The sequence below is a fragment of the Myotis lucifugus genome, unplaced genomic scaffold, assembly GCF_000147115.1.
Source record: "Myotis lucifugus unplaced genomic scaffold, Myoluc2.0 scaffold_336, whole genome shotgun sequence".
Classification (NCBI taxonomy): domain Eukaryota; kingdom Metazoa; phylum Chordata; class Mammalia; order Chiroptera; family Vespertilionidae; genus Myotis; species Myotis lucifugus.
The window spans coordinates 462,295-480,111 of record NW_005871384.1 but is presented as its reverse complement, the minus strand read 5'-3'; the positions used below and the strand labels follow the sequence as shown (position 1 = coordinate 480,111).

The 17,817-nt window shown below is 61.2% G+C and overlaps 2 protein-coding genes across 8 annotated transcripts in view; one reads left to right on the top strand and one right to left on the bottom strand.

Moving 5' to 3' along the window:
• SLC4A2 (solute carrier family 4 member 2) overlaps nt 1-13,432 on the top strand; it is a 17,066-nt gene extending 3,634 nt beyond the window's left edge. For all 3 annotated transcript variants that reach the window (XM_014466386.2, XM_023764540.1, XM_006101006.3), the window contains exons 2-23: nt 376-489; nt 2,496-2,661; nt 2,815-3,056; nt 3,136-3,254; nt 4,695-4,927; nt 5,016-5,158; nt 6,092-6,272; nt 7,893-8,028; nt 8,112-8,277; nt 8,369-8,483; nt 8,596-8,780; nt 8,866-9,091; nt 9,211-9,426; nt 9,506-9,654; nt 9,764-9,958; nt 11,035-11,289; nt 11,407-11,496; nt 11,689-11,855; nt 12,162-12,415; nt 12,511-12,680; nt 12,937-13,110; nt 13,206-13,432. In XM_014466386.2, the coding sequence (XP_014321872.1) occupies nt 439-489; nt 2,496-2,661; nt 2,815-3,056; nt 3,136-3,254; nt 4,695-4,927; nt 5,016-5,158; nt 6,092-6,272; nt 7,893-8,028; nt 8,112-8,277; nt 8,369-8,483; nt 8,596-8,780; nt 8,866-9,091; nt 9,211-9,426; nt 9,506-9,654; nt 9,764-9,958; nt 11,035-11,289; nt 11,407-11,496; nt 11,689-11,855; nt 12,162-12,415; nt 12,511-12,680; nt 12,937-13,110; nt 13,206-13,286 (3,714 nt within the window). In that variant the 5' untranslated portion in view covers nt 376-438 and the 3' untranslated portion in view covers nt 13,287-13,432. The remainder of the gene's footprint in view (nt 1-375; nt 490-2,495; nt 2,662-2,814; nt 3,057-3,135; nt 3,255-4,694; nt 4,928-5,015; nt 5,159-6,091; nt 6,273-7,892; nt 8,029-8,111; nt 8,278-8,368; nt 8,484-8,595; nt 8,781-8,865; nt 9,092-9,210; nt 9,427-9,505; nt 9,655-9,763; nt 9,959-11,034; nt 11,290-11,406; nt 11,497-11,688; nt 11,856-12,161; nt 12,416-12,510; nt 12,681-12,936; nt 13,111-13,205) is intronic.
• Nucleotides 13,433-13,523: 91 nt separating this feature from the next.
• Nucleotides 13,524-17,736, bottom strand: FASTK (Fas activated serine/threonine kinase). 5 transcript variants are annotated; one of them, XM_006101011.3, is made up of 10 exons: nt 17,552-17,736; nt 16,350-16,772; nt 15,742-15,921; nt 15,470-15,609; nt 14,817-15,030; nt 14,556-14,715; nt 14,238-14,329; nt 14,015-14,150; nt 13,825-13,939; nt 13,524-13,732 (listed from the first exon to the last, which is right to left on the bottom strand). In XM_006101011.3, exons 1-10 carry the CDS (start codon nt 17,631-17,633, stop codon nt 13,625-13,627), a joined length of 1,650 nt encoding a protein of 549 aa, XP_006101073.1. In that variant the 5' UTR covers nt 17,634-17,736; the 3' UTR covers nt 13,524-13,624. The 5 variants fall into 5 exon arrangements, with proteins under 5 accessions (XP_006101073.1, XP_023620309.1, XP_023620310.1 ...); XM_023764541.1 differs by having other exon boundaries at nt 14,556-14,730; nt 15,742-15,951; nt 17,552-17,727; XM_023764542.1 differs by having other exon boundaries at nt 15,742-15,951; nt 17,552-17,727.
• Nucleotides 17,737-17,817: the final 81 nt, after the last annotated feature.

Sequence of the window (17,817 nt, the reverse complement as noted above, 5' to 3'; positions counted from 1 at the left end):
CCACCCCCCCCCCCACATCTCTGATGCTTTCTCTCCAGGGCTGGGCTTGACTCCTTTCTCACCCCCACACCCCTACTTTTTTTGCAGCCTCTCCCACCTCTGCTTTCTACCCTAACTCCTTTAGTCTCTTGGCCCTTTGTGGTCCCAGTCCTCACCCATCTTTCTCTTTATTCTTCTCCTTTCTTCCTATAAATAACTCTTCTCTTTGCTCTCACTGCCTCTAAGGGCCACTCTGAGGCCCTTAGTGACCTGGGAGGATCTTGCACAGCTGGGAGACTCCTCGCAGCCAGGCAGCGGGAAGCCGGCATCCTGTCCTCCCTGGGCTGGGCCAAGGGCTGTCGCCCCACGAGGTGACCGGTCCTTTCCCCTGTCCAGGTTATGCCACCACCTTGTTGCCCTGAAAGCCGCAGCGACAGCGAAAAGGGCTAAGATTTGGCCATGAGCAGCGCCCCCAGGCGCCCCACCTCGGGGGCAGATTCTTTCCGAACTGTGAGTATTGCCAGCTGAGTTGCCACCGCACTGTCTCTCCTCCCGCCACAGGAGCTCCTCCTGAGGATTCCCATTGCGTGTGTGTGTGTGTGTGTGTGTGTGTGTGTGTGTGTACAGTATGTGCATGTGCGCGCAGAGGCTTGGGAGTGAGGGGAACCTGTAATGGATTCCCGAGGGGTGCTAGGGGTCTGAGGTCGGTAGTGGTTGGGGGGCATCAGCAGACTTCCAGACCTGGGGAGGGAGTTGAGGCTGTTTTACTGAAGACCTCGATGGTAGCCTAAGTGAGAGAGAAACGGGACGCTGGTGCCCAGCCCCACACGGGTCTTGGAGAGCAGCAGTCTGTGCTCAGTGGTTCTGGGCGGAGCTCACTAGCAGGGACCGCCCAGGCCCCGCCCCAGCCCCACATGCCACCCAAGGCCCCTCCTAGCCCCCACGTGGTCCCCACCCCACGTGGCCCTCCCGATTTTCCTGGGAAGTGTAATGATTAACCCCGAGTGCCATAATCAGCCCGTTATTGGTCACTTTGGCCCAGTGGACATGTGACTGAGAAGGGGCGCGGGCAGGTCCCTTCCCCCCTCCTTCCCAAGTTCACCCCTGCCCGGCGATGGACTTCCTCCTGCGCCCTCAGGTGCGAGGGATTCGAGACCCCCCCTTTCTCACCCCGCTAGCTCCCCGTGCCCTCACTCGCTTCAGCACCTCCCCCTGCCTTCCTCTCCGCAGCGTGCTAACTGTGGTGGGTGGGTGTGTGTGTGTGTGTGTGTGTGTGTGTGTGTGTGTGTTGGGGGCGGGGGGCGGGGGAGCGCCTGGGAATTGCAGGGCTAGAGCTGCAGAGATGGGCTGGGAGAAGCAGCCCCCTGACCCCTTCCTCCTCTTGAACCCAATATCCCTGCTACCCCAGCTGCTCCTGTCCTCTCCTCGGAGTCTCCCCAAGACCCGCCCTTCTTCCCAGCTGCCTCCCCTTGCTCTTCCTTGCTCTAGCCACGCCAGCAGCCCCATGGAGGGGACTCCATACCCTGCCCTTTGAGATCTTGATGCCCTTCACGTCCAGGAGCTCTTGAGCAAATATTTGGCGCGCTGGGCGCTGGGAGCTGAGACCGGCAGGGGGTGGGTGGGGGGCTGGACCAAGGCGGCAGACTAGGCTGTTAGCTAGTCTCTAAAAGCGCCAGCTCTTGAAAGCGCCCGGCCACTGGGCCACTGGCCACCGCAGTCCTGCTGCTCCTCTCCTGCAGTATGACTCAGGTGGTGGGAGTGGGGGTGGGGTGAGAGGCGGGGGCCAGGGAGCAGTGGAGGGACCCCAGGGAATGCAGCTGTGGTGTATGGGGGGGCGGGGGGCTTCCCTGATGAGGTGAAGCTACGTTCCTGTCCAGGGGCTTGGTTTCAGTTTGACTCAGACCCGAGTCCAGGTCAGTTAGCTTAGGTGCTTCCAGAAATTACTTTTCAGGCTCAGCAGCTGCCTCCGGCCAGAGGGAGTGTGTTCACCGCCAGCCACGTGAGCTGCAGGTTTACATCCCCTGCCAGGGGCTGCACACACAGGGTTTCTGCTGAGACTTCCAGAGCAGACCCTTCCCGCTGCCCTAACTGCCTGGATGGGCACAGCCAGGGTCCAGATAGCCTGGAACTAGGGGGTAGGCTGCTGGGGGGCAGGTCTGAGTCCCCAGCATTTTTTTTTTATTGATTTCAGAGAGGAAGGGAGAAGGAGAGATAGAAACATCAGTGATGAGAGAGAATCATTGCTGGGCTACTTCCTGCATGCCTCCCACTGCAGATCAAGCCCCCAACCCAGGCATGTGCCCTTGAATTCAATATACCCTAAGACCGTGGCCAGGGTACTGGGGATTACTTCAGTCCGCAGGCTGATGCTCTGTCCACTGAGCAAAACCAGCTAGGGCCATCCCTAGCATTTGAGAGGACAGGGGTACTAGATCCCCAGCACTGGGCAGGGTAGGGTTTCAGTGTGCGCTCCTGGTGAGCCCCTGTGTCTTCTCTCTATCCCTTCCTCCTCGCAGCCAGAGCCAGAGAGCTTGGGCCCTGCCGTGCCTGGCTTCCCTGAGCAGGAGGAAGATGAACTTCACCGCACCCTGGGCGTGGAGCGCTTTGAGGAGATCCTTCTGGAGACAGGGTCTCGAGGAGGGGAGGAGCCAGGCCGCTGCTATGGGGAGGAAGACTTTGAATGTGAGGGGATACCCTGAGGAGGGGGTGGGGGCCCTCTGGCCTGACTGCCCACAAAGGAAGGGGCAAGGGGCCTAGCGGGAGGGGCCGGGGCTGGGGCCGGGATGGCCGGGGAGCGAGGCTGTGCCCGGCAGCCAGGTCCCCTTCTCCCTGCAGACCACCGTCAGTCCTCCCACCACATCCATCACCCACTGTCCACCCACCTGCCTCCGGACACCCGCCGCCGCAAGACACCCCAGGGCCCCGGACGGAAGCCTCGAAGGCGACCTGGAGCCTCCCCCACTGGGGAGACCCCTACCATTGAGGAGGGAGAGGAAGATGAGGATGAGGCCAGTGAGGCCGAGGGGGCCCGGGCACTCACCCAGCCGTCCCCTGCCTCCACGCCCTCTTCCGTGCAGGTGAGTGGGAGCAGGGCTCCGGGAGGGTGTCTGTGGGGTCTCCAGCCTGGCCCTCTGCCTACGTGGGTCCCTTTTCCAGTTCTTTCTCCAGGAGGATGAAGGCGCTGATCGGAAGGCAGAAAGGACCAGTCCCTCTCCCCCTCCGCCACTGCCCCACCAGGAGGCAGCTCCCCAGGCCACCAAAGGGGCCCAGACGGGGTAAGTGTCCCCAAACAGAGAACTTCCCTGCTTTTGTCCGCGAGGTGACTGAGAAAAGAAGCAGAGTCTTGGGGTCATCAGACTGGGGTTTACATCTCAGTTCTGCTTCTCACTAGCTATTTGGGCGAGTAACCTCTCTAAGCCCGTTTCCCCATCTGTAAACCAAGAATCATAGACCCTTTCTCGAAAGGTGGGTGTAGGGATTAAGGGGTGGTGTGAGTTAGGGTGTAGCCTGGGACGGAACAGATGTGCAGTCTGAGCTGGCTCCCCCGCCCCCCACTAGCCCCTCGCCCCAGGCTTCATCAAGCTCTGGGTCAGGGACTGGTCTGATGACTTCCAAGCACCCCTGGGGCCCTAAGGACGTAAGAGAAGTAGGAGAACCCCTTTTGCACTTGGGGAGCTGCCAGTCTACCCTGGTCATCACCTCGGGAAATGGCACCAGAACAAGTTAGTATGCCAAACGGCCTGGTTCAGGCACGGCGTCAGCAACAGCAGGTGATTGGAGTTTGGGGGTGTTGGCCAGAGAAGGCTGCCTGGAGGAAATCACTTTGAACGAGTTCTCAAGGTCGCTACTATCAGGGACCTGCTGTTTTCTGGGTGCCAGGCAGCATGAAGGGCTGCGGGGAAGTGAAGGGCACGGTGCCCCTCCAGGGTGTGCACAGGCTCGTTGTGCAGGTAGTGCTGGGTCCCCGGCTGGGTCTCACTGAAGGCACTGGCCTGTGGGCAGCGGGTGGCCAGTAGGAGGTGGGGGAGCCTGAGAGAAGCCTGGCATTGCAAACGGGGGTCAGATTGTGAGCAAGGGTGCAAGCAGAGCCCAGGGGACTGAGCGAGGGCATAGGCAGAGGAAGCCTGGTGGTGGAGGGTCCTGGTCCTGGGCTGGATGTGGTGGGAAGGGCTAGGTACCGGGCAGTGGTTGAGAAACCATCACTGGCGGTGGCAGAGAGAAAGGAAGCATCTGGTTGGAGGACTGGAGAGGAAGTTGGAATGTGGACGGGATAAGGAGTTATATCTTCCTCATGACTACAGGGGCTGTCTGAGGTCTCAAAGCTCATCTCCATATACTTTACCCCATTTGGTCAGAAATTTGGGACCCTGGGACCCTCTGGGGTCCATGGTTAGGGAAGTGCCTGGGAGGGGCGGAGGGAACCAGCACTGTTCTGAGTGGCAGCTTCAGACGACCCCACCCCACCCCACAGGAGTTGCCTCAGCTCAGTTTTGCTGCTCAGGACTTTGTTCTCAGGTAGCTGATGTGATTGTTCAGGGCATAGCCGGTAGGTAGAGGGGAGGGCCGCATAAATCTAGTCTGCTTCCAGAATCCTCCATCTTTCACAACTGCACGCCCTAGAGTGGGGTGCTCGGAGGGTGGGGTCCTCCTGCATGCTCCTGGCTGAGCGGAGGGGGCCTGGCCTTCCCTGTCTCATGGCCGCTCTGTCTGTCCAGAGCCGTGGTGGAAGAGGTGGTGGCAGTGGCCAGCGGCACAGCAGGAGGTGACGATGGAGGTGCCTCAGGGCGCCCCTTGACCAAAGCGCAGCCTGGGCACCGCAGCTACAACCTGCAGGAAAGGAGGCGCATCGGAAGCATGACAGGGGCCGAGCAGGCACTGCTGCCCCGGGTCCCCACGGATGAGAGCGAGGCCCAGACACTGGCCACGGCTGACCTAGACCTCATGAAGAGTGAGTGCTGGGCCTGGGCCAAGCCCAGTGCTCGTGGGAACAGGGTTAAGAGAAAGGGGGAGCCTGATCCTGCCCTTCTGCCCCCCAGGTCACCGGTTTGAGGATGTTCCTGGGGTTCGGCGACACTTGGTACGGAAGAATGCCAAAGGGTCCGGGCAGAGTGGCCGGGAAGGACGTGAGCCCGGCCCCACTCCTCGGGGCCGGCCCCGGGCCCCCCACAAGCCCCACGAGGTCAGGTTCTCGGCATCACGCGCGTCCTTCCTCTCCTCACCGCCCCTCCCCCTGCCTCTCGGACCAGCAGTGATCGCCCCAGCCCTGGCCCACCCGCCGTGGTGGGGACATTTCCTTCTACACTGTTCGTGTCTGTCGTGGCCACTCTCTGGCAGTGAGGTGTCTGTGGGCCCTTTGGACTAGAGATAGCTCTGCAGAGCCTTGAACTTCATTTTCCAGAATCCAGTTACCTCTGACTCATTGATCCTCCCACAACCTGTAAAGACGATGGCCCAGGTGGCGTCAGCCATAAACCAGGGCAGTGATGGGCCAAGGTCACTCAGTGACTTAGTGATGCTGCCCCTCTTAGACTCCAAGGCTATGGTCCTGGACCCTGACCCTCCCAGTGGATTTTTTAAACCGTTTTATTGAGATCTAATAGACATACAGTAAAGTGAACTCGGGCTCACTGCTCAGTGGCTTTGTGCACACAGCTGGCTCATTGCACGAGACACGGAACATTTCCTGCACACGGCGGGTTCCTTCACATCTCCGCCCGCCAGCACCCTCAGCGGCGACTGCTCTTTTGTTATTCTCAATTAGTTTAGCCAGTTCTTGAATGCATATAAATGGAATCATACACAGTTGTGTGTGTGTGTGTGTGTGTGTGGCGACTATTCACCAAGTACTTACCGTGAGTTGTGTCCTATGCTCAGTGTTTTGTCTGCTTTTTCTTTTAATCCCCCTAAAGGCCCTTTGAGGTGGGTGGTATTGCTCCCATTTTACAGATGAGGGAAAGAAAGTCTCCGATTGGATAGGGACTCACTAAGACTTCGTGCCTGTTGCCCTGTGCTGTCGAGTCACACGCACCCGTCTGGACACTGTCGGTCTGAGAGCAGTCCCTGGGAACCCCAGGGGCCCTGACCCTGCCCTGCCCTCTCGTCTCATCTCAAGGTTTTTGTGGAGCTGAACGAACTGCTGCTGGACAAAAACCAGGAGCCTCAGTGGCGGGAGACGGCGCGCTGGATCAAGTTTGAAGAGGACGTGGAGGAGGAGACGGAGCGCTGGGGCAAGCCCCACGTGGCCTCCCTGTCCTTCCGCAGCCTCCTGGAGCTCCGCCGCACCCTGGCCCACGGTACCCGCTCTGCCCTGCTCCCTGCCTGTCCTCGCCGCAGGGCACACCCTCCCCCCTCAGGCCAGTTCTCTGAGAACCACATGGCCAAACGGCCCCACCTCTGTCTTGAGCCACATGATCGATGTCACCAGAGCCCGGAGGAAGCCTCCTCCCAGATGTCACTCAGCCTGCCATTCCTCGGGATCGCCTCGCCGTGGGTGACTGCAGGATTGACTCCTCTCTCTTATCTTGTCTAAGTGACGTTTTATTTTTCTTTTTTAAAATATTTTTATTGATTTCAGAGAGGAAGGGAAAGGGAGAAATAGAAACATCAATGATGAGAGAGAATCATTGATTGGCTGCCTCCTGCACGCCCCCCACTCGGGATGGAGCCCGCAACCCACGCCTGTGCCTTTGACTGGAATCGAACTCGGGACCCTTCCATCCGCAGGCTCTGTCCTCTGAGCTAAACCAGCCAGGGCTCTAAGGGGCTCTTTCCAATAACCGAAGCTGGTATGTTTCGGATGCTAACATGGTTTTCCACAGGTTTGATGGAACACTTTCCAAAATGGTCCAACCTGTAGGGCGGTGTAAACCCTGACTTACACGGCACAGACGCAGCCTCTGGGGCTCCGCGGCTGCTGTTTCTGCTCTTTGCTTGTTTCCTCCCTCCCCCTGGGAGAGCACTCTCAGCTACTGTCAGGAGGCCCAGTTCTAAGCACTGAGGATCGAGAAACCTGCTGTTAGAACTGTTTCCAAACGAGGAGTAAAGAGGCTGCCTGAGGCCTGCGGCGCTTTATCGCCAGGCCTGGCGATCTCCGTTGTGGCTGCGCAGAGGCTTTGGTTCTGTTTGTTCTTTAGTTCTGTGTTCAGAAAGTTGACCTTGACAGAAAAATGACCTGGTGACTTTTAAAAGGACTTCCACTGCTCTGCCCAGCTGGTGTGCTCAGTGGTTCGATTCCTGGTCAAGGGCTCGGTCCCCAGTAGGGGGCGTGCAGGAGGCAGCCGATCAATGATTCTCTCTCATCATTGATGCTTCTATCCCTCTCTCCCTCTCCCTTCCTCTCTGAAATCAATAAAAATATATTTAAAAGCACTTTCCCTGCTGTATGAAGTGGCAGCTCAGAGGAGTGGCCTGTCGGGGAGGTCTAGTAAGTGCCTGTGAGCAGCTGCTGGATGAGGGGGTGCTGAGGAGCGGTGGAATGGGTCGTCTTCAGATGGGGCAAGGTCAGAGCTGCGCTGTGGTGCTCCCGAGGGCAGAGCGAGGACCTGGAGTGGATGCGGGGCGGCAGCGTGCCGCTCACTGCGGGAGGAACTTTCTCACAGTCAGGAGCTGTTGAGCCTGTGTGGGTGGCTGGGGCCCCCTCGGAGTCCGCCTGCGTCCATGAAGGGGTGCCTGGGCAGTTTGTGGCCCAGGTTCCCACTCTGATAGCTGGGGTTCTGAGGCCTCTGCTGAGCCCCACAACATTCCTGGGGGGAGGGGGATAGGAAGGAACAGGTCAGAAAGGCAATGAGACTGGGGCCTCAAGCCCTGCTCACTGTCCCCTGAGCGGCCCTCACCTGGCTGCGCCCTCGTCCCCGGCTCTCCCCCAGCCCTACACTTTCTTGCCTGAGGGCCCCCCTAAGTCATCCTTCTTCCAGGGGCTGTGCTCTTGGACCTGGACCAGCAGACCCTGCCAGGGGTGGCCCACCAGGTGGTGGAGCAGATGGTCATCTCTGACCAGATCCAGGCCGAGGACAGAGCCAACGTGCTGAGGGCCCTGCTGCTGAAACACAGGTGAGGCCCCGCCCACCACACCCTGCCCGCGGCCCCTGGCCCCCGTTGTCGCGCTTCTTACCCACCGCTCTCTGCCCCACCAGCCACCCAAGTGATGAGAAGGACTTCTCCTTCCCCCGAAACATCTCTGCCGGCTCCCTGGGCTCCCTGCTGGGGCATCACCATGGCCAGGGCGCTGAGAGTGACCCCCATGTCACCGAGCCGCTCATTGGAGGTGTCCCGGAGACCAGGCTGGAGGTGGAGCGAGAGGTGAGTGTGCCCTGCCTGGGTCGGGTCTGGCCAGCACAGCCGGCTGCAGGGCTGCAAGCAGGGTGGGCTGAACTCCGTTCTGCATCCCCAGCGTGAGCTCCCACCTCCAGCCCCGTCGGCCGGCATCACTCGCTCTAAGTCCAAGCACGAGCTGAAGCTGCTGGAGAAGATCCCCGAGAATGCCGAGGCTACAGTGGTCCTTGTGGGTATGTGGGGGTGGGGGCCCTGGGAGCAGGCCTGCCTCAGTGCTGCCCCTGGGCTTGGGGCTGGGAGGTGGCCTGCGCCCTGCTCTTGCCCACGATGGCCCTGTGCCTCCAGGCTGCGTGGAGTTCCTCTCCCGGCCCACCATGGCCTTCGTGCGGCTGCGGGAGGCAGTGGAGCTGGACGCGGTGCTGGAGGTGCCTGTGCCCGTGCGTTTCCTCTTCCTGCTGCTGGGCCCGAGCAGCGCCAACATGGACTACCATGAGATCGGCCGCTCCATCTCCACCCTCATGTCCGACAAGGTCAGCCCCAGCCCGGAGCCCAGCCCTGCCCCAGGCCCCTGGCCCTTGTCCGGTGCCCTCACCAGCCCCCGTCCTGCGTTGGCAGCAATTCCACGAGGCAGCCTACCTGGCAGACGAACGGGAGGACCTGCTAACTGCCATCAACGCCTTCCTGGACTGCAGTGTGGTGCTGCCGCCCTCCGAAGTGCAGGGCGAGGAGCTGCTGCGATCCGTCGCTCACTTCCAGCGCCAAATGCTCAAGAAGCGGGAGGAGCAGGGCCGGCTGCTGCCCCCGGGGGCTGGGCTGGAGCCCAAGTCTGCCCAAGATAAGGGTACGGGCCAGTGCAGGCTGGGGCTGCCCGGGCAGGAGGTGGGTGGTCTGTGCCTTTGCGGAGGGGAGCGGGGCGGGCGGGGGCTGCGGCAGGCACCCTGATGGAGGCCTGGGTTGCAGCGCTCCTGCAGATGGTAGAGGCGACAGACACAGTGGAAGATGATCCCCTTCGGCGGACAGGCCGTCCCTTCGGGGGGCTGATCCGGGATGTGCGGCGCCGCTATCCCCACTACCTGAGTGACTTCCGGGATGCGCTCGACCCCCAGTGCCTGGCTGCGGTCATCTTCATTTACTTTGCAGCCCTGTCTCCTGCCATCACCTTCGGGGGCCTGCTGGGTAAGGAGAGGCTTCAGGTCGGGGTGGGGAGCACACGGGGCTGGGCTGCCAGCCCCTGAGCTGGTTCCTGCCACCCCAGGAGAGAAGACGCAGGACCTGATCGGGGTGTCGGAGCTGATCATGTCCACGGCGCTCCAGGGTGTGATCTTCTGCCTGCTGGGCGCCCAGCCGCTGCTGGTGATCGGCTTCTCCGGGCCCCTGCTGGTCTTTGAGGAGGCCTTCTTCTCGGTGAGGGCCCACAGGCCACGTGGGGTGCCCCTCCTCTTTCCGGAACATGCCCAGCCAGTTAGCCCTGGGCTCTGGGCCTGACTGGGCCTATCCCCTCCCTGCCCCGCAGTTCTGCAAGAGCAACGACCTGGAGTACCTCGTGGGCCGCGTGTGGATTGGCTTCTGGCTGGTGCTTTTGGCCCTGCTCATGGTGGCCCTGGAGGGGAGCTTCCTGGTGCGTTTCGTCTCCCGTTTCACCCAGGAGATCTTTGCCTTCCTCATCTCCCTCATCTTCATCTACGAGACCTTCTACAAGTTGGTTAAGGTGGGCGAGGCTTCGGGACTGGGGGGAGCCGGGGTTGTCTGGGCCTCTCTGTTCTCTCTCCTGGGTGTGAGGCCAGGCTGGCTCGGAGATCCCGGCCACAGTCCATCGGGCCCGCAGAGTGTGCGCTGGTTTTTCCCCTTGCCTCCCCACAAGTCCTGCCAGGTCATCAATACACACCCAGGCTTGAGATCAATCTGAAAAACATTTTTAATAACAAAGTAATCACTTTTGTTAAAGTGGCAAACAGCCCAGAAATGTAGACAGGAAAAAGCCCCTGAGAGGACAGACGGTCACAGTCAGCACTTCAGACCCATGTCTGTGACAGGCTCGGTCCTGCACTCCACATCCTGCTCCTCCCGCCTGGGTGGAGCCACACTCCCGCTCCTTCCCGAGTTAGAGCAGCCTCCCAATCCTCAGGCTTCCTGTGCGCACATCTGGTCTTCTGAGTTATTTTCTTGCTAATAGTTTGTTGTTGTTGTTAATCCTCACCCGAAGATATTTTCCCATTGATTTTTCAGAGAGTGGCAGGGAAGGGGAGACAGAGAAAGAAACATTGATGTGAAAGAGACACACCTATTGGTTGCCTCCCGCACGTGCCCCCTACTGGGGCTGGGAATTGAGCCTACAACCAGGTATATGCCCTTGACCCAATCAAACCCAAGATCCTGCCCTAACCGGTTTGGCTCAGTGGATAGAGTGTCGGCCTGCGGACTGAAGGGTCCCAGGTTCGATTCCGATCAAGGGCATGTACCTCAGTTGTGGGCACATCCCCAGGAGGGGGTGTGCAGGAGGCAGCTGATCGCTGTTTCTCTCTCATCATCAATGTTTCTAACTCTCTATCCCTCTCCCTTCCTCTCTGAAATTAATAAAGATATATTAAAAAAAAAAAACACCCAGATCCTTCTGTCCTTGGGCCGATGCTCTAACCACTGAGCAACCGGCGAGGGCTGGGATATTTTCTTAATCAACAAGGAAAGCCCCTCGAGGGCAGGCTGGCCATCCCGCCCCACTTGTCTTGTTCAGCATATAGTTGAGCCCGGAAATGTTGCTGATGGAGCCCTTTGTCCTCTCCCCAGATCTTCCAGGAACACCCCCTCCATGGCTGTTCGGTCTCCAACAGCTCTGAAGTGGACAGCGGCGATAATACCACGTGGACTGGGGCAGGGGCCACGCTGGGGCCAGGGAATGGGAGCTCGGCCCAGCCCTCTGGGCAGGAGAGGCCCCGGGGCCAGCCCAACACAGCCCTGCTGTCGCTGGTGCTCATGGCCGGCACCTTCTTCATTGCCTTCTTCCTGCGAAAATTCAAGAACAGCCGGTTCTTCCCTGGGCGGGTGTGTGGGCTGGAGGCCTGAGGGAGGCTGAGCTGGGGGTCGGAGGGGGTGAGGAGGAGTCAGGTCTGCCTGGATCGGGGCAGGAGCCTCTGGTCTGAGCATGGCGCTTGCCCACAGGTACGGCGGGTGATTGGGGACTTTGGGGTGCCCATCGCGATCCTCATCATGGTGCTTGTGGATTACAGTATCGAGGACACCTACACCCAGGTAAGGCAGAGCGCACAGTGAGAACGTGCTGCCTGGCTCGGGGCTCTGGATGTTGCTCTGCGGTCCCCAACCCCAGAGCCGTCTCCTACGGGGCAGACGGGCCCTTTCCACGGCACATCCTCAGGGCTCAGCCTGCCTGTGCAGCTCAAGGCTCTCGCACCAAGGTTCACCAGCCCCACCTCTGTCCTGCAGAAGCTGAGCGTGCCCAGTGGATTCTCGGTGACAGCCCCGCAAAAGCGGGGCTGGGTCATCAACCCCCTGGGTGAGAACAGCTCCTTCCCCGTGTGGATGATGGTGGCCAGCCTGCTGCCTGCGATCCTGGTCTTCATCCTCATCTTCATGGAGACGCAAATCACCACGTGCGTGGTCCTCGCCAGGGGGGTGGTGTGTGGATGGGCCAGAGCCCTGGCTAGGGGCTGATGCATGAGGGGAACCCAGACTGCCAATGCGGCGTTGATTTTGTAGATGGCTGCTGTGTGCTGGCACGGCCCGTCCAGGCTGGAGCTGTCCTGGAGGCCAGGGGCAGGCAGAAAGGGCTCAGTTCCATGATGGAACTCTCATTTGGACGGAATGGGTGGGGGCCACCAGGTTCTAAAAGCAGAGGCTCTGGAAAGACCCTGCCTGTTGAGCTGGCCCCAGGTTCAGTGAGCGCCCGTCCCACTCAGGCTGATCATCTCCAAGAAGGAGCGCATGCTGCAGAAGGGCTCCGGCTTCCACCTGGACCTGCTGCTCATCGTGGCCATGGGCGGCATCTGTGCTGTCTTCGGCCTGCCCTGGTTGGCTGCTGCCACCGTCCGCTCTGTCACTCATGCCAACGCACTGACCGTCATGAGCAAGGCTGTGGCTCCCGGGGACAAGCCCAAGATCCAAGAGGTCAAGGAGCAACGGGTGACAGGGCTGCTAGTTGCCCTGCTTGTGGGTATGTTCACCTCTTGCCCCTGCCTGTCCTGGTGGGGCCCCGGGTCCACTGGGGTTATGGAGCTCTGGGGACCACTGTTTCTCCCCTCCTCCCAGGCCTCTCCATGGTCATCGGGGACCTACTCCGGCAGATACCCCTGGCCGTGCTCTTCGGGATTTTCCTCTACATGGGAGTTACCTCCCTTAACGGGATCCAGTTCTATGAGCGGCTGCACCTGCTGCTCATGCCGCCCAAACACCACCCAGATGTCACCTATGTGAAGAAGGTGAGACCCCACTCAGAGGGCTGCGTGGGTCACCCTCCAGCCCCCCATCTGCCCACTTTGGCCAGCCACCATTCAGTCTGTGCAGACCGGCTCTGGTGCGCACCCAAGAAGGCACTTCTGTCTTCACCCCTGTGGAGAGGAAAAGGGTCAGCCATCCTCTGGATGTGGCAGAACCAGATGTCCCAGCAGGGCCCAGGGCCCTCAGCTGGGGAGAAGCCTGCGCTCACCCGTCTCATCCCACCCTGCCCACCCCCAGGTCCGGACCCTCCGGATGCACCTGTTCACAGCCCTGCAGCTGCTCTGCCTGGCCCTGCTCTGGGCCGTCATGTCCACAGCGGCCTCCCTGGCCTTCCCCTTCATCCTCATCCTCACAGTGCCTCTGCGCATGGTGGTGCTCACCCGCATCTTCACGGATCGAGAGATGAAATGTGTAAGGCTGCCTGCCCTCCTGCCCCAAGCCCCTTTTCCGGTCCCTGCCAAGGTCCTGGTTGGGGTCAACCCTCCTGACACCATCCTCCCCTACAGCTGGACGCCAATGAGGCAGAGCCCGTGTTCGATGAGCGGGAGGGTGTGGACGAGTACAATGAGATGCCCATGCCTGTGTAGCTGCCGCCGGGACGGACGATGGACAGAGGGACCAGGGGCCAGGGATGCTCTCCCATCCCCTTCCCTCCTCATTTTTATTTAAGTGATTAATTTAAAGTCCCCTTCCTCCCCTACCCCCCGCAGTAAAGTGCTTCGGCCCCCACCTATCCTTGGCCTTCTGTCTCTGTATGAGGGGTGGGGCATGGATGGAAAAGAAGTGGGGAGACCCAGACTGCTCCCCGTCCCAGAAACAAGATGTGCAATGAAGAAGGGACTTTAATGAACAAAAACAGAGGGATCCAAAGTGCAAACTGTCTACCCCCCATAGGGGAGCCATCGTGAACCCCATGTGCATCCCCTCACCCCCCTTCAGGACCCCAGCGGAGGCCCAAGGCTTGCAGCTTCTGTCTCAGGTAGCTCTTGAGCTGGTGAAGGCCTCTCTGTGACTCCAGTTCCTCAAAGGGTAGCTGTGGGGAGAGGCAGCAGGTTACCCACAGGCCCTGTGGATGAGGGAGTGGGCGCACACAGTGTCACCAGGGGCGGGGCAGGGGAGGCTCACCGGCAGCAGCTGGTAGCCCAGCAGGCCCAGGTGCCGTTCCCGCAGGGCCCGGGAGCCCAGCAGCACCCTGCTGTCCCGGCAGAAATGCCAGCGTTCCTGCAGCATCAGCACCACCCTGGAGAGAGAGCGGCTATGGCTCAGGGTCCCTGTCCGTGAAGGCAGGGGAGGCCCTCCTGCCCTCTTCCCTTACCTCTGGGCAGGGTCTTGGGTAGTGGGCTGAGAGGCAGCCTGGCCCTGGGGACAGGACCGGGGAGGGTAAGGTAAGAAAGGGTCCTGGGTCCTCACAGGAAGCACAGCACCAGAGCTGCTGACACACAGCAGGAAGTCTGAAAGGCGGGAGAAGAGAAAGGGCCAGTGGCTTTTAGCCACAGCTCCATGTCAGCCTGCCGCCTGCCCACATACCTGGAGCTCACCTGTGCAATAACCTGGAGGCACGGTCAGGTCTTGGCGGTATTTCTCCTCCCCCAGCAACTGGCGCAGCCCCTCCGCCACTATATCCTTGTGACTGAGGGGAGTGGAACACCGATAGCAGGAAGGCCCAGGAGTCTCTGGTCGCGCCACACACCCCCACCACCACCACCAGCTCTGCGACCCTAGGCAAATGCCTTTGTTGCTTCAAGGCCCATTTATTTATGACTGCTAAGAGTACCAGCCAAAACAGGTCCCAATTCTCTGGCCTTTCTAATCTGCTTCTGGCTGGTCCCTTCCCCTCCCCAAGCTGCCCCATCCACCTGTACTTGCAGCGAGCGCGGTCAGTGATGAGTGGCTGGGGGAAGATGGGCACTTTCTGCCTTCGGGGAAGGCGGGGACCCTGGTATCCTGGGAGTTCCAGCTCCACAGCCGTGTCCAGTAGGGAGAGGTAGCGCCGCACGATTGGGGCATGAGGGGTGCCTACAGGCAAGGGGACTGAGGTTTGCTGGGCTGCAGACTCCCACCCCCTCTACCCTGCCCACCAGCCCTCCGGACCCCAGCCAGCCTTCCTGTCTGCGCACCACTGATGTGGCTGATGAAACTTGGGGAAAAGACAAACTGCAGGGCTCGGGAGGGCAGGCACCGAAGCTGGCACAGTGACATCAAGATGTTGACAGTGGCCAGGGGGGCCGCCCCTGCTTCTCGAGCCAGGATCCTTTCAAGGCAGGGCACAAACTGCTGTTCCAGGGGAAAGTAGTTCAGCCGCCCAAAGGGCAGGACCAGCTTCTGCACCACCTGTAGAGGGAGAGCAGCCATCACCCCGCAAGGAACATTCTCCAAAACCCTTCCCTGAGGTGAGCCTCAGGGAGGCTTGATCTGCACGTTTAGACGGTCACTGCCAAGGCAGAACCATTCCTCTACCGGACACACACCAGAAGTTTGTGGCATAAGCAGTGTCTTGAGCCCCATGCAGTCAATCACCAAACAAGTGGAGGAGACACTGCTATGGGGCCTGGCCCTGCAGGCCTAGAGGAGTGGGATCAATGAAGTGAGGACGGTGCTGAGTGCTTGCAGGACTGCACGTGCTGGGGGGTGAAGCCAAGGAGGATGTGAGCAAAGATGGAAACCTGGGGATAGGGCCTGGCTGGGTTGTTTGCTGTGGGACACGGCAGCCAATCAAGCTGGACAGGGGCTGAGCCTGGCGGTGTCTGGGAAGCACGGGAGGCAAGCCCACCTTGCTGCTGAGCTGGGCTTCCTGGACCACCAGGAAATGGGCAATGGCTTCCAGAAGCTGGGGCTCCCGCAACCGGTGTCGGGCCAGGTGCTGGGCCAGGCGCACCATCACGTGGGGAGTCAGTTCCTCTGGCCTGGCCTCTGTGAAGGACAGCCTATCACACTGGACCCTCAGGCCAGACCTCCAGACTAGTGTCCACCTTAGCCCAGACCCCACCACCTGCCTCTTCCTCGGCCCCTGACCCCCAACCTGCCTTTAAACCCCTCCAGCACCTGCCAAGCTTCGGATGAGGTGCTGCTGTGGATGCCGCAGAAAGTGGGGGCAGCTCAGAGCAGCTTCCAACCTTTGCCCACCGCGAAGGACAGGTTGCAGAGGGGGAGGAGGCTTCGGGGGGAGGCGGAACCTTCGCTCCCGCTCCAGGGCACACACCAGGGGCGCGTCAGACGGGAAGCCTGAGAGGGAGAGGGTCAGAGGAGGCGGTCCTGGGAGCGGAGCGGAGCTGCTTCGCTCCAGTCCTGGGGTTGTTAGTGGATCCTAACCTCTCTCATCTCCGTTTCCTGGGCTGGAAGGTGTGCTACAGTGTCAGTGGAAACACTGGGGAAATGTGAAATACCATGTGAACTAAGGGATCAGAACAGCTTATGGGGAAGGCTTTATACAAAGATGGCGAATACGTTCTCATCTCATTCTATTGGTGACAGTGTGGTGGCTCCTAGAGCACGGGGGTAGCAGGAATCTGAGGCAGCAGCAAACGCTGCTGACTCCCGCCGCCACAGGCCGTTCTGGCAAGGCCCAAGAGGCGTATCCTGTCAGTGATCTGGGTCCTCTCCTGCTCTTCTCTATTCTTTCATTCACACCCACCCCCAGGCAGCCTCCTCACCAAGTAAGACTGCAAGGTGCAGACACACGTGGATGGTGTGAATATCAAAGGAGGGGCAGTTTCGGATGATGAGCTGACTCAAGTCCTGCAGGGAGGTCTGCTCCACAGGCGGGGGCTGTGGCTGAGACCCCAAGAGCTGGCCCAGACGACGAAGCGCCACTGGGTAGTGGTGGGCGCGCACCTTGGTGGGGTTCTGGCCCAGCCAGCGCACCAGCTCCCCAGGGCTCCTCGCCTGCTCCAGGAGCCGCTGCAGCCCCTGCGCGGGACCTGCGGGAGGGCCTCCTCCGGGAGGCCGGTCCCCCCACTTGCTGGGCCCCAGGCAGAAGGGCTGTATTGGCGGGAGCAGCAGCAGGCCAGACAGCTGAGCAGCAGAGGCCTGGGCAGCAAGCAGGACTCGAAGCATGGAGTTGGGTGACGGAGACCCTGAGGGCGGCCCAGAAAAGGGAGTGAGGTTTTCCCGAAGGGGAGAAAAGCCTGCTGTCTACTCGTCACCTCACTCCCCATTCAGAGGGGTCTAGGGTCAGAGCAAGGCAGACTCCTGCTCACCCTTCTCTACGACTGCCCTGGTCCTCTTCCCCGCCCGCCCCTCCGCCTCCTTCCATCCGTGGAACAGCCATCCTAATCCTTGTGTGCCCGGCGCAGGGCCGTTTACAGAGCAATCCACATGCATTATCTTCTCGGTCCTCCGCACACGCCCCCGGGGCGCAGGCAAGGCTGGCGTCACCTCGATCGCACAGGCGGAGAACCCAGACCCAGAGAGGTGCGGGGGGAAGGCCAGCCCGGGGTCACGAATCCGGTTAGTGGTTGCGCCCAGCCTGGAGCCCAGCCAGCCCCGGCGACCGGCCTTCCAGACCACCTCCCCCGCCCGCAGGAGGCGGCGGCGGCGCAGAAGGTGGCGCGCGGGCTCCGCCGCCGGACGGTCCTGGGTTCCACGCTGGGTGCTCCCACTTACCAGCGGCGTGACCTTGGGCCAGCGGCTGCGTCTCCTGCCTAAGCCTTCTCGCCTGTGAACCGCGCGCGCCGCGCCCACCGCGGAGGACGCCCGTGGAGCCCGAGTGCACAGGTTTGCAGAGGCGCGGAGTCGGCGGTGTCGGGGGCCCCCACACCCACCCAGGCCGGAGACCCCCCAGAGACCTGGTCACGGTGGCCAACACCAACTCCCGCAGCCCTCCCGCGGCCCGCCCCGCAGGGGCCGCCCCTACATGACTCCCCAGGCCCCGCGCAGGTCGCTCCCTCGGTCGGTCTTGGGGCCCGGGAGCCGAGCTCCCCCCGCGGCCTCCTCATCGACCGGCCACCGAGCCCGCCATCTTCCCAGCAGCCCCCGGACGCCAATCGCCGCTCAGTCCTCGGCCAGCAGAGACGTGGCTCCCGTCAGGCCCTGCGCGCCGGGCGCCGCCAGCCCCGCCCCCGGCTTCCGGCAGCTGCGCAGGCGGGGCCGGGGGCGGGGCCGGGGGCCGGGGCGGGCCCG

Coding starts and splice junctions, on each gene's coding strand:
- FASTK (XM_023764541.1), bottom strand. CDS start 17,633: ATGAGGAGGCCGCGGGGGGAGCTCGGCTCCCGGGCCCCAAGACCGACC. Junction 15,610..15,741: donor CCTCATCCGAAGCTTGGCAG/GTGCTGGAGGGG, acceptor TGTCCTTCACAG/AGGCCAGGCCAGAGGAACTG. Junction 15,031..15,469: donor AAGCCCAGCTCAGCAGCAAG/GTGGGCTTGCCT, acceptor CTCCCTCTACAG/GTGGTGCAGAAGCTGGTCCT.